Source organism: Lolium perenne, chromosome 7 (assembly GCF_019359855.2).
Source record: "Lolium perenne isolate Kyuss_39 chromosome 7, Kyuss_2.0, whole genome shotgun sequence".
NCBI lineage: Eukaryota > Viridiplantae > Streptophyta > Magnoliopsida > Poales > Poaceae > Lolium > Lolium perenne.
The window spans coordinates 14,416,114-14,430,002 of NC_067250.2; the positions used below are offsets into that span (position 1 = coordinate 14,416,114).

The 13,889-nt window shown below is 45.6% G+C and overlaps 1 protein-coding gene across 1 annotated transcript; it reads left to right on the forward strand.

The window, feature by feature from the left end:
* Positions 1-2,450: 2,450 nt before the first annotated feature.
* Positions 2,451-3,783, forward strand: LOC127311367 (homeobox-leucine zipper protein HOX2). Its single transcript, XM_051341790.2, has 2 exons — positions 2,451-2,982; positions 3,090-3,783. The coding sequence occupies exons 1-2, from the start codon at positions 2,452-2,454 to the stop codon at positions 3,582-3,584; spliced, it is 1,026 nt and encodes a 341-aa protein (XP_051197750.1). The 5' UTR covers position 2,451; the 3' UTR covers positions 3,585-3,783.
* Positions 3,784-13,889: the final 10,106 nt, after the last annotated feature.

The following is a 13,889-nucleotide window of genomic DNA, read 5'->3' on the forward strand; positions in this document are numbered from 1 at the left end:
GAAATAAAATGTCGCGGAAGGTTCTATGGAAGGTTCTAGAAGGTTCTAGAAAAGTCCGGAAGAAACCACCAAGGAAGGTGGAGTCCACATGGGACTCCACCTCCATGGCCGGCCAGCCCTAGATGGGGAGGAGTCCCAAGTGGACTCCTCCATAGGGGGCCGGCCACCCCCCACATGGGAGGTGGAAATCCCACCTTTTGGTGGGAGTCCTAGTTGGGCTAGGTTTCCCCTCTTATGGAAGGTTTTTGGTTCGGGTCTTATTCGAAGACTTGGACACCAACACTTGGGGATCCACCTATATAATGAGGGGCCAAGGGAGGGGGCCGGCCACCCCAAGACCACAAGCTGGCCGCCCCCCTTGAGTGGCCGGCCACCCCCTCCCAAACCCTAGCCGCCCCCCTCTCCTCCATAACTCCCGCGTAGCTTTAGCGAAGCTCTGCCGGACTTCTCCACCACCACCGACACCACGCCGTCGTGCTGTCGGATTCAAGAGGAGCTACTACTTCCGCTGCCCGCTGGAACGGGGAGGTGGACGTCGTCTTCATCAACAACCGAACGTGTGACCGAGTACGGAGGTGCTGCCCGTTCGTGGCGCCGGAACCGATCGTGATCAAGATCTTCTACGCGCTTTTGCAAGCGGCAAGTGATCGTCTACCGCAGCAACAAGAGCCTCCTCTTGTAGGCTTTGGAATCTCTTCAAGGGTGAGACTCGATACCCCCTCGTTGCTACCGTCTTCTAGATTGCATCTTGGCTTGGATTGCGTGTTCGCGGTAGGAAAATTTTTGTTTTCTATGCAACGTTATCCTACACCTCCCCCCTCCCAGATCCTCTCCTCGCCGCTCAAAAAATGTCGAGCTCGTCCTCCCGCAAGATCGCCGCGGCGAACGGCTTCGGACGCGGCAGCCTCACCGTGTCGGAGGCGTGGGCGCTGTACCACGCCCGGTATACAGTCCCGCCGGACATGCGGCTGCCAAGCAGCGGCGGCTGGAAGATGGCCGTGAACGGCATTGGCGTTCCGCCGCCGCCGAAGCCGAAGACGGACCAATGGAGGGACGCCATCAAGGCCCGTCGGGCTCAACTCACCGCCGAGGAGCGGGCGGATCCGACATGGGCGGCCAAGGACAACGACGACTGGTGGGTCGCGTACTTCAAGGCCAAGTACGACGTCGAGATGCACAACACCACCGGCCTCATCGGCGGGCCCAACAGCTGGAACAGGGAAGGCCGCGCCCTGTTCTGGGGCGTTCCGGGGCGCACCCTCGAGAACGTCATCCGCAGCCTCCGCAACGGCGCTCCAAGGCTGGAGATGCCGTCGTCGCCGCCGCCGTCTCCTCAATGGCAGCCGAGGAGGACGATGTACTCGTCCTCCTCGCACTCTTCTTCCTCGGGACCGGCGCGATCGACGCCGTCCTCGTCGTACCGGTCGGCGCCCTACACCGTCCCCAAACGGGAGGTCAAGGAGGAGCCGGCGACGCCCGTCAACACGAGGCGTGGCGGCAGCGGCAGCGGGCGGCAAGGGAGGCGCGGCGGCGCCCTCCTCATCCCGGTCCGGCCGGAGGTGAAGGAGCCGGAGGAAGCGTCGCAGCGGCGCCGCGGCGGAGTACGAGCGGCGGCAGCGGCTCATCGCCAAGCAACGACGACCCGAGGACTTCCCAGGCTGCGGGCGGCGTTCTTGGCGTCCATGGACGACAAGGACGCTGGAGGGGCGACCCGGACGCGGCGATCGCCATGTCCATCCGCGACTCGGCAAGCCGGCCGGTGGACCTCACCGACGACGGCGAGGCAGACCAAGCGGCTTGGTGAAGGACGAGCCCGTGGACGAGCCCGTCGACGAGCGCGTCAAGCGAGAGGTCGTCACCGACGAGATGTACAACTTCCAGCAGTACTACGACGCCTCCGGCCGCCGCAAGTGGTTCTAGATTAGGTTTAGTTTTAAAGTTAGTCAAATTTCGTTCGAATCTATGTAAGTTTGGACGAATCTAATCGAATCTAGTTAAGTTTAAAATTTGCGAAATTTTGTTTGGGGGACGCGACTGGGGAGCGACGTCCCCCAAACGCGGTACGAACGAAACACGTCCCCCAAACGCTCAATCCGGCGCGGTTTGGGGACGGTTTGGGGGACGCGACTGGAGATGCTCTAAGCCTGAATAGGAAACAGTGTTGGGACCTAGTGGCTCGGCTCGATCTCAAGCAAGTAACCGAGCCTGTTGGGGGAGCCGGACCTGGTCAAGGAAGGGTGAGATGGGAGCATGCACACATGAATGGCTGGCCGCTATGGTGGAAGGAAAGTGATGAATGCTATTTCCAATCTTTGGCAATGAATAATTGGATGCCGCGCTCGCTAGTGACGAGAGGAGATCCACCTCCGCATCGCATCGGACAGCTCATCATTTGCTCCCTGCTCTCCACCTCTTCCTTCCTATTTATAGACCCACCACCCCCGCCGCCGCATGCTCACTACCAGATCATCACCATCACCACCACCACCACCACCGAGCACCATCATCCACTCACGACCAGAGCTCTCAGATCGGATCGGAGACATGATGCCGCGCACCACCGGACTCGGTCTCGAGCTCGGCCTCGGCCTCGGGCTCGCCTCCCAGGGCAGCCTCACCTCCTCCACCACCACCGCCTCCTCCTCCCCGGCCTCGCACTGGAGCGCCGCGCTCAGCTCCGTCGTCGGCGCCGCCACCGGGAGGGACTCGTACCACCGCGCGCAGCAGGAGTACACTGGTAACCACCAGCAGCTGCAGATGCAGCAGGAGCCCGGGCGGACGTCCACGTCGCCCGAGAGCGGCGTCAGCGGCACCAAGCGGGCGCTCGAGCGCACCGGCTCCGGCGTCTCCCGCGGCGCCGCCGCCAGCGACGAGGACGACGACGGCGGGGACGGCGCCGGCGGACGCAAGAAGCTGCGCCTATCAAAGGACCAGGCCGCCGTCCTCGAGGAGTGCTTCAAGACGCACAGCACGCTCAACCCCGTAAGTCCCTTCACCCTCCCTTCCTCCGCCGATCCATCCATCCATCCATCGATCGACCTCGCATTCAGTGGGCTGATCGAAATTTCTCGTCTTTTTTGTTCCCGCAGAAGCAAAAGACGGCGCTGGCCAACCGGCTGGGCCTGCGGCCGCGGCAGGTGGAGGTGTGGTTCCAGAACCGCCGCGCGCGCACCAAGCTCAAGCAGACGGAGGTGGACTGCGAGTACATGAAGCGCTGGTGCGAGCAGCTCGCCGAGCAGAACAAGCGCCTCGAGAAGGAGGTGGCCGAGCTCAGGGCGCTCAAGGCCGCGCCATCGCCGGCGCAGCACCAGGCATCACCCGCCGCAACACTCACCATGTGCCCGTCCTGCCGCCGCGTCGCCTCCACCACGGCGGGACAGGCCACGCCGCAGCAACATCCTAACAGCCACCACCAGCAGCAATGCCACCCCAAGCAATCTAACCCACAGGCCGCCGCCGGCAACGTCCTGCCCAGCCACTGCCAGTTCTTCCCGTCCACCGCATCCTCCGCCGCCGACCGGTCGACCAGGCAGGGCACGTGGAACGGCGCCGCGCAGCCGCTCGTCACCAGGGAACTCTTCTGAGACGAGATCTCGCTCGCCGCCGCACGCGCGCGCGATCGACAGGGTGGATCTAAGCAGTGATTAATTAGGAGATTTCATCAGGTGGCACGCGATCCGGCCAATTAATCAAACCCATTAACTGGCCGATCGCCCCAAGGAACAGATTTGTTTTGGTTTGGGTAATTATTAGCGATAATGATTTGGTTTTGGTTAGTAGTAATTCGGTTTGGATTACTTTTTTTCTTTCTGAATCGACCGATGAACAAAGAACACAACAGGTTAAGTAAGCAAAAGCGAGAAATGTCTGTCTGCTTTTTCATGGACGGCGTGTACCCATCCACCCAACCATTGCCGGTTGGTGGATTAACCAGCTTGATTGATTTGTACCACTGCTACTACTACTAATTGATGATTGATTGATGCAAGAAAATAATGAAATCTTTCTTCACAGTATCCTTTTCACAGGCTCCTCCTGTCTTGTGTCTTCTCCAACAAGAGTATTTGGAGCCATGTCCTCCTCTTTCATTAAATTTTCCGACAAAATGTAGGGTTCAGGTTAACGCGTACTCGAACTCGATCTCATCTATGTATCTGTTTTATTAATAACTTAAAATCGTTCGGAAAGAATGGATTTTCCTTTCATCGTGTGTTTGCTTTGCAACGGACCAAACATGGCGCAAGTTTTTTTTTTGGAGGGAAACATGGCGCAAGTTGTTAAACCTAAAAAGGACCCACATGCGACATTTCATCATCATAATCATCATACAGTATTATAGTTTTCAGACAACCGTGCAGGTTTACGAGCCTGCACACATGCGCCTGACGGAAACTTTAATCAAAAGCTAATTAGTCCGCAGACAAAGTGGCGGACTAAAGTCACGGCGAAGATCATTAGGGGATCCCGTCATCATTAGACTATGATCCAGCTTTGATTAGCGCACCTTGGGTTGGACCTGGGCCGGGCGAGTTGTTTTCGGCCGACAATTGTATCTCTACGCGATCCGCGGCGATCAAAGTTTTGATTCATTGGTGAAAGCTGCCAGTACTTGCTTCCTGCTTTTCAGTTCTGCGCTTTCGCAAGTCGCAAGCTCGCAACAACTTGTGAAGTCGATCAGCGGAAGAGGGGGAGCTGACCTAACTGCGCTGCACGGCAAGATCAGTTAGATGGAAATCAAAGTCTTAACATCGTTCTTTTAGCTACATGCATGCTTCATCATAACATCAAGATTTGTAGATTGCTGATATCATGCTTGCCGCACGATAAGTCTTAACATTGTTTTCCCCCTCTAAACAAGATATTTGTTTGTTTGTTTTGGTTTGAAAGCTACTATTAGCTTTGCTCTATCCAGATGAGAAACCTTGTAGATCCAACAGAGTCGTACCTAATGGTTCAGGTACTTGCAAAAATCCTAGCTCCGATGATTTTTGGTGTTCGAGGTTGACATGTTTAACATTGGGAATAGTTGCAAGAAAAGCTCGGGGCTCATGAGTGGATCACTCATTTCTTTTTAGATTGACTCAGGATTGAGTTGAAAAGAAAAGCTGAGTATGATTGTCTTATTAGAAAATGAGATGGTCTTGAGCCAAAAATAGCTCGCTGGACTTACCGAAAGAAATATAAATTATGTTTGATAGTCATGTTATATTAAAAATATAACAATTTATTACCTTCTATATGTCTTCCATGTGATTCAATTAAGAAAGTATTGAATCCTACTTTTTTCCTTCTATATCTTGTGTTTGGGGTTTTTCTTACTTCTATATGCAAATAATATTGAAATTTTATTAATCTCATCCATTCTTGAATACAAAGCCACTACCAAATATACAATGTTAATCTATACATGGTCACTATCTTTTCCTAGGAAGAATTGATTGGATTTCTCTCTCCTAAAATGATGCTCATTAATGTGATGCAATATTATTAATTATCACGAAATACGAATTTTTTTCCATATAATTAATCGTGCTATTTATTAGTTGATTTTATTTTGTTGGTATCTGGAAAATTTGATTGTAGCCTAGTATACAAGAACATGGGTAGTATTACTTTTTAGCTCGAATCCAGCTAGAGATCGACTTGATATCGTCACATGATGAGCATGAACCAACTTTTGTAGCTCAATCTTAGCTCGCTCGAATTTATGCATGAGCTAAGCTAAGCCTAACCGTCAACCTCACTCAACCTCGACTAGTTTGCAACCCTAATTGGGAATAGGCGACACACACATTTGCAACTTTGTACTAACCTCGCAGAAACTGGGGGATTTGAAATCAGGGGGCGATGGCGATGCAGGCTGTTCAAAATGTTTCAAGAATAAATCCATTATCTCTAGCAAGTTGTTTGATACAAGACTTGGCTTTTGCTGTACAAGACTACAACCTCAAGCTCGCTATCACTATGAGTAACTTTCAATTGGTGTGTAGAGTCCCACCTTTTCCGATTCACACAAGGTAGTTTTCACGTTGCACTAGATTGGATGTTTGTACTGTATTTCGTAAAAATAAAAAGAACCTACAAAAAGATATGTAAAAGTCATGTTCAAAAAAATGTACATATGCGTATTACAAGACCAATATTTACCCATCAGTATTTATTCGAGAAATATGATCAACCTCGCTTCTTGGCCCGTGCAAGATCAGCTAGATGGTCTGCAAAAAAAGAAAAAGAAAAATACTTAACATCTATTTTCCCCTCTAGACAAGCTATTATTTTGTTGATGTTCAAACAAATGTAAGCTTGAATGAAAGCTTGTGGGCCAACCTAATGATTCAGGTACTTGCAAAAAATCCAAGCACGTAGACCCGTTTAACATGGCCAAACCTATACACCAACTAGGTCGGTGGCTACCAGCCACCGCACACCCCCTGCGCGGGTGTGGGACTAGCCCAGGTAGGCTTTTTTCGTTTTTGTTTTTGTTTTGTCTTTTCTGTTTCCTTTTTTCGTTTTCTTTTCTCTTTACTGTTTTTTGTTTTGTTTTATACTTATTTTTCAAATTCAAGAAATATAAATTTTAAAATTTTCAAATTCAGAAAATGTTCAAATTTAAAAATTCAAATTCAAAAAGTTCAAATTTGAAAATGTATTATATTTTAAAAATAAAATAACAAATAAAAAAATCAAAATTTAAAAATTTAAAAATTAAAATTATGTTCATATTAAAAAATGTTCAAATTTCAAAAAAAAAGTCAAAATCAAAATCTGATTTTTTTTTGAATTTAAAAATTTCAAATCTAAACATTTTTTCCAAATTTTGTTTTCCGATTTTTTAAAAGTTAGATATTGAAAAAGAAAAAATTAACAGACAAGAAACAGCAAAAAAAGAAGAAAAAGAGACCTGATGTTAGTGGGTCACGGCCCAACCAACCGGCCTGGTCGCTGGGGTGTGCGGTTGCCCGTGCATGCCGACCAGGTCGGCGAAACCTATTCCCTGCTCATAGCGGGCGCTATGTGCCGCTCCGCTCAGAGCGAGATAGGCATGGGCCGGCCCATTAGCGAGGGCAGAGGTTTTCCTTCGTTTTTCTTGAGTTTTCTTATTTCCTTCTGTTTTTTCGTTTGGTTTTGTTGGTTTTTTCGTCTCTGTTTTTGTCCGTTCGGTTTTTTTGAACTTTTCAAATTTTGAAATTTTTTCGAATTTAAATGATTTTTAGATTTTAACAATTTTTATTTTAAACATTTTAAATTCTGAACATTTTACCAGTTTGAACTATTTTCATATTTGAAGATTTTATAAACTTGAACTTTTTAAAAAATTTAAATTTGAGCATTTTTTATTTTAAACATTTCCAAATCTGAACTTTTTTTAGTTTGAACTATTTTATATTTGAACATTTTTGAAACTTTAACCTTTTCAAATTTTGAAAATTGTTCGCTTCAAAATTGTTTGGTTTTGAATTTTTTGTTTAGTATTTGTATAGATTTTGAATTTTGTTTCGTTTAGAGTTTGTATGGATTTGAAAACCTAGAACTATGCAACTCTGCGTAACAGACAGGAAGAAGGGACAGAATAAATGGGCCTGGCTCAGTTTAAATTCCTTTACGCTCCCTCCCGCTTAAAGCGGAGAATAGGCCCTCCCGACCAGGTCGATGTATAGGCGTTCCCGTTTATAACATTGTAAAAGGGCAACAAACACAGGGGGTGCTATACACCGACCTGATCGGTGGGTGGAAGGCACCCCACCCCCCACGATCCAGGTAAATTAGTGGGCCGCGGCCCATTGCATCAGGTGAGTTTCTTTTTCCTTTTTCTTCCTTCTTTTCTGTTTTTTCTTTTTTGGTTATATTTTCGGTTTTTAAAATCTAACACTTTTAAAAACTTTTTTCGAGAATTTTTTTTCATAAAATCTGAATAGTTTTTTGAAACCAAAACAGTTTTTAAATTTGAATATTTTTAGGATTTGAATATTTTTCAAAATTCGAAATTTAAACAATTTTTTTAACTCGAACAATTTTCAAAATTGAACGGTTTTTCGAATATGAATAAATTTTGAATTTGAACGATTTTTCGATTTGAACAATTTTCATATTTGAATAATTTGAACGGTTTTCGAATTTAAACAATTTTCAAATTTAAACGGTTTTCAGATTTGAACGGTTTTCAAATTTGAACATTTTTGAATTTAAACATTTTTTCAATTTAAACAATTTTTAAAAATCAAAATTTTCGAATCTAAAGAAATATAAACAAAACCGAAAAAGAAAAAAGAAAAAAACGAACTGCTACAGACTAAACAGCTACCAATGGGCCTGGCCCATACCCGATCAGGAGATGTGCGGTGGCCGGTAGCCACCGATCTGGTCGGTGTATAGGTTTTGCCACAAACACAATCCTTTGCATGGTGCAAACTTTCTCTGTTCCTCGTATATTCCAGGCTTTCGTTTTGTATCGACAGCACGGCCCACGGCCCCTCCGCCGTCCAGGTCCAGCAGAAACGAGGGCGGCGCAGAGCCGCCGAACCAACCTCCGGGCTCCGGCGGCGTTGAGGCATCGCGTCTTTACTGTTTCCTCGCCCGAAGGCGGCACACAGGTAGCCCCTGATTCCGTTTACTCTAACCGAATCCAACCATCTTGTGAGGTTAGCTATGCTTCGGTGATTATTGTTTGGGGACTGGAACTGCTGTGTTGAATCGATTCAACGTTTATGCCTAGCCCTTTGATCCGTCCAAAGTGCACATCCTACACCCAGAGTTGCGGGCGCCTATGCTTATGATTTCAGTACAAAAGCTTCTAGCGTAGATGAATAATCTAGGATGTATAACCCCTTTATTTCTAGGTAAGGTTTGCCATTCCCACACAAATAGGACCTCCAACCTGAAATGTACTACTGTACTTCACAATTCTTCACCCATGAATACAAAAGTATCACTACTGACCAACAACTGAGCCTTCCACTCCACTTATGATTCAATTACAGCATGCACAATTTTTAGTAATCATTTTTTTGTTTGAACATGAGCAAATCTACTGACAGATTGTATTTTCTGTCAGAACCTTAGTGTTAGACACAAGGAGCCCCCTTCGCAAAGCAACATACTTTTCTAACTGTCTCACATTCCTTTTAAACGAGCCGACTACTCATTTAGCTTTTTAAACTCGTTCAAACATAGAGTATGAAAATTTCCATAGATGGGTGCCAAAGTGCTAATGTTTGTTGCACCTGTAAGCGGGTAGATCTACTACTTTTTCATTGATCTTTCCTCCGGAATAATGGAAGGACTATCATTGTTCTAGTTCTGAATTAGCATGAGAGTTACTAGTTTTCCTCAAATGTGCTTCTGTTCACACAGTTATTCCGAGCTAAGCTGACTGCTCGTGAGGTTACTGAGTTGAGCCGAGTTTCAAATCTGACCTCGTTGTGTTAACGAGCCGAGCTAACTCATTGTTTTCGCCAGCTTGAACGAGTCGAGCCAAGCTACACTAGTGGAAAACGGGCCTGTAATCCCGGTTCGTTTGGGCCTTTAGTCCCGGTTTTCAAACCGGGACCAATTAGGCGGGACTAAAGGTCCCCCCCTTTAGTCCCGGTTGTAAAACAAACCGGGACTAATGGTCCTGCCACGTGGACTGCTAGCGCGCGTCGAGGAAAATAACCTTTAGTCCCGGTTTGTAACACGAACCGGGACTAAAGGTTATTTCGTTATTTTTTTAATCCATTTGGTTATGTCCAATTATTTTTCGCTCCTCTTTTTTTTTCTATTTTTTCAGAATTTCTAGTATTTCACTTATTTAACTAGTTTAGTTTGTAACTACACTTAATCAATAGTCAAATTACTTACCTGTGGTCCAACTTCCCGCTCGGTCACCCATCCTCCCACTACTCCAGCACTAGCACGCTTAACTTTCAAGTTCCTTTCCCATCCCGCTTCCAAGTGCTTCGCGCGCATGTTGTGATACTAGTATCATATCAATTCTATTAACATGTTGGTCGATATCACACTTATTTATTATTCGAATTCCAAATAATTATTGTAATAAACAAAACTAAGCACGTAATAACATGTTGTGGTAATGGTATTATAATTTTAATTTTTTTAATTTGTATTATAATAGTTTTATAAATTATTATTTTTAATATTTTTTTGCCAAACTTGAAAATTTGAAAATCTAAAAATTGGCCAATTTTATGGTTAAGTAATAGTAATCTTTATGCATGATGTAATTATTATTTTAAAAAAATTAAAAATATAAAATTCCGAATTTCTGGCAAAAACTAAAATCTTCCTGCTTTCATATTTTCATTTGGAATTTTGAGAATCTAAAAATTGGCTAACCGGGTAAACCCAGGTGAATTCGGATGTAACTTTTTCTCAGGATTTTTTTGATATATTATACGTTTTTTTCCGACGTCGTATGCAAAATTTATTGCGGTTTTACCATTTTTTTAACTTTTTTTGCAAAAAAAATGAAAATTCGAATTTCTTAATTTCTCTGAATAGTAGGTTGCATAACATACAAGAATCTGAAAAGATTTTATTTTTTGAATTTTCTATCATTTTCTTTTCTATTTTACAGTGTTAAAAAAGACGATCCACGGGGAGGGGGGGGGGGTGTGGAGGTGCATGGGGAGGCAAAAAACCCTTTAGTCCCCCTTCGTATTACGAACCGGGACTAAAGGGTAGACCTTTAGTCCCGGTTGGTAATACGAAGGGGGACTAAAGGGTTTTGCCCCATAGACCACCCTTTAGTCCCGGTTCGTAATACGAAGGGGGACTAAAGGGTCCAAACGAACCGGGACTAAAGGGTTTTCATGATGAACCGAGACCAATACCCCCCATTGGTCCCGGTTTGGTTCAAAACGGGGACTAAAGCTTGGGACGAAAGGCCTCTTTTCCACTAGTGCTAGTTTGGCTTCACTCGAATCCAGCCCTGTAAAGGGTTTAACCAAACGTGACTGTCATAATTCACCTCACCGCCATATAAAAAAATCACAAGTATTCCCTCCATTCACTATTATAATACTATGTTTTAGTTTTTTTTTTGAAAATGCATGTATCTAGACGCGCTTCAGTGTTTAGGTTCACACAGTTTGGTCACTATCTAGTTCACGTTAAAATATCTAAAACATCTCATAATAGTGAACGAAGGGAGTAGTTTGTGCCAAATGCTGAAGAAAAAGATTAAAATAAATTGGAAAAATAAATATAACTAAGTAGGCATAAGTATAAAACAATTATCAACACGTTTGCAAAACAATAAATCTCAAAAAAATCAATGCTAACATTTTTTGTTTATTCACGTTTTCGATATAGGTGGAGAAAGAAACGCAAAATCTGTATTTTCCAAGAATTGTTCTGAACAATGTGTACCAAAACTTTAGATCTTGCCAACAAAAATTTAATTTGCCACATTGTGAGGATCGATGAAGATGCAGCCTGGCAAACAAGAGCGATTAATCATCTTCTACTGGAACGGAAGAGGACGCTGACCAGCGCTGCAATTGTCTCATCTCGCGTTCTAACCAGGAAGACCGGTCAGGTTGTGGTGTGATTTTTCAGCGATCTTTCGATCGATCTACTCTGGTGGGTTTGGGTCTAAGGTCTTTATGTTTCTATATGAATTGGGGTGACTTATGGACTGATTTGGTTCGTGTTGCTCGGTAGCAGCGACAACGACGGATTTTTCCATTCCCTGACTGGTGGTATAGTTCCTATGGAGCGCAAGGTCGGCCGCTTCAACCTCTGATGTAGTTTCCCCTTGGCAACCTCTGATGCATTTTCCCTTTGGCATGCTCTAGTAGTTGGTCGTTTCCTGCTCGATACAGGATTAGAGTGCTCGATAGAGCCCACGAAGACATCTGCAACATCAGATCTGGTGACTCTAGTTTGCTTCATTTGTGGGTTTGAACCGTGTCCAACGTGCTGATGTGATTGACCGATCGACTATACGTGGGTGGACCCTTGGCGTCAGGGATCGGTGTTGAAATCAGATGTCCTAGTCGATACTCCTCGCCATATGCTGAGTGTGTGTGGTTTCAGTTGCGTGGCCAAGTCCCATTAGGCTAGTGCATGCACGGTTTTGCGATTATGGATTAGGAGGTGATGGACGCACAGGGGAAACTTTGGTGTTTGCCGCATTCGTTTTGTTTATCGCATTTTTTCATTTCTTTTTTCACTACAGGAATGGCTGAAGATGCCGACGGCCATCCTCTACGCCGACGGCCAAAAGTCGGGGCCGTCGGCGTAGACCCTGGCCAAGCCAGCCCGCGGCGTGAGCCGTCGGCGTAGCTACGCCCTCGGCGTAGGCCATGATACGCCGACGGCCACCCTTGGCATATAAAAGCCCTCGGCGTAAGGCAGGGCTACGCCGACGGTAGCCCTCGGCATAGCCTCCTCGCATTTTTTCTTGGCTCTACGCCGACGGTCACCCTCGGCGTAGCTCTTTTTTTAAATTTATACAAAATTGTACTCCCTCTATCTAAAAATAGATGTCTCAACTTTATCTAGATGCGGATGTACCTCTAACTAAAATGGATCTAGATACATCCATATCTAGACAAAAATAAGACACCTATTTTTAGACGGAGGGAGTATAAATCATAACTAATTCATAAGATGTCAGAAAAATGCATATAAGGTATCAAAATTTTCAGGAAAACATCCTCAATCCGTTTATATCAAAATCATGCATATCTGAATAATGAAGTTTGTCACAATAATTCATATGTCCAAAACTTTGATGGAAATGAGTAGGAAACGGGTGAAGCAGCTAGAAGGAACAAGTTAGGTGATAGCGTGAGACCTCCGCGCAGTGGTAGGAGATCGCCTACGCACCACCTATCACATGCCATATGCGCGCTCTAGCCATCTGGAAATCCCTGCGGCTTCTTGCGGTGTCCCGCTGAATCCGTTGGAAACTGACCGGATTTGAATTAGGGGTACACTTTCCGTTGCTCGATAAATTTTGGGAAAATGTTTTTAGGTCTACGAAACATCATTTTATGTGCTAATTTTTTCGGTTTAGCGTGTTGGCGAACGGGTGCACCCGCGGCCGATACAGTCATACCGCACCTCCCATGGGCCCCGTTTTGGCCAGACGACAATTTAAACGAAGTCAGAAAGTACCGCGGATTCGCATGGTGTCATTTTATGTGTCCTAGTAACCACTCCACAAGTCAGAGTTGTGATACGGTAATTATTTTGAAAAACTCTTCATGAACAGGGCTATCACGTCCGGAGTTCTATGGCTTTTAGGGAAAATGAGTAGGAAACGACATGTGACACCGCATAGTTTGTAGGAACGAGGCCATATTTGACACGTGTGTGCTCCCTGGGATGAGAAGCAAGGCCCCGGTCGTGGATTTCCAATCCGACCATCGGGCGACGGTATTTTCATTTTCGGGGTGTCGAAACGGCTTTTTTGTGAAGCACCTACAAGGAACAAGTTAGTTGATAGCGTGATACCCCCGCGCAGTGGTAGGAGACCGTCTACGCACCACCTATCACATGCCATATGCGCGCGCTAGCCATCTGAAAATCCATGCGGCTTCCTGCGGTGTCCCGCCGAATCTGCTGGAAACTAACCGAATTTAAACTAGGGGTACACTTTTCGTTGCTTGATAAATTTTTGGAAAAATATTTTTAGGTCTACGACACATCATTTTATATGCTAAGTTTTATCCGTTTAGCGCGTTGGTAAACGGGTGCACTCGCGCCCGGTACGGCCATACCGCACCTCCCGGGGGTCTTTTTGGGCCAGATGGCAAACTGAATGTTATATTTGGATTCCTCTCATTTTCTAGGTTCAAAGATGATATGGATGTTATATTTGGATTCCTATCATTTTTCTGATCGATTTAGACATATTATTTATCCGATTCCGATTTATGGAT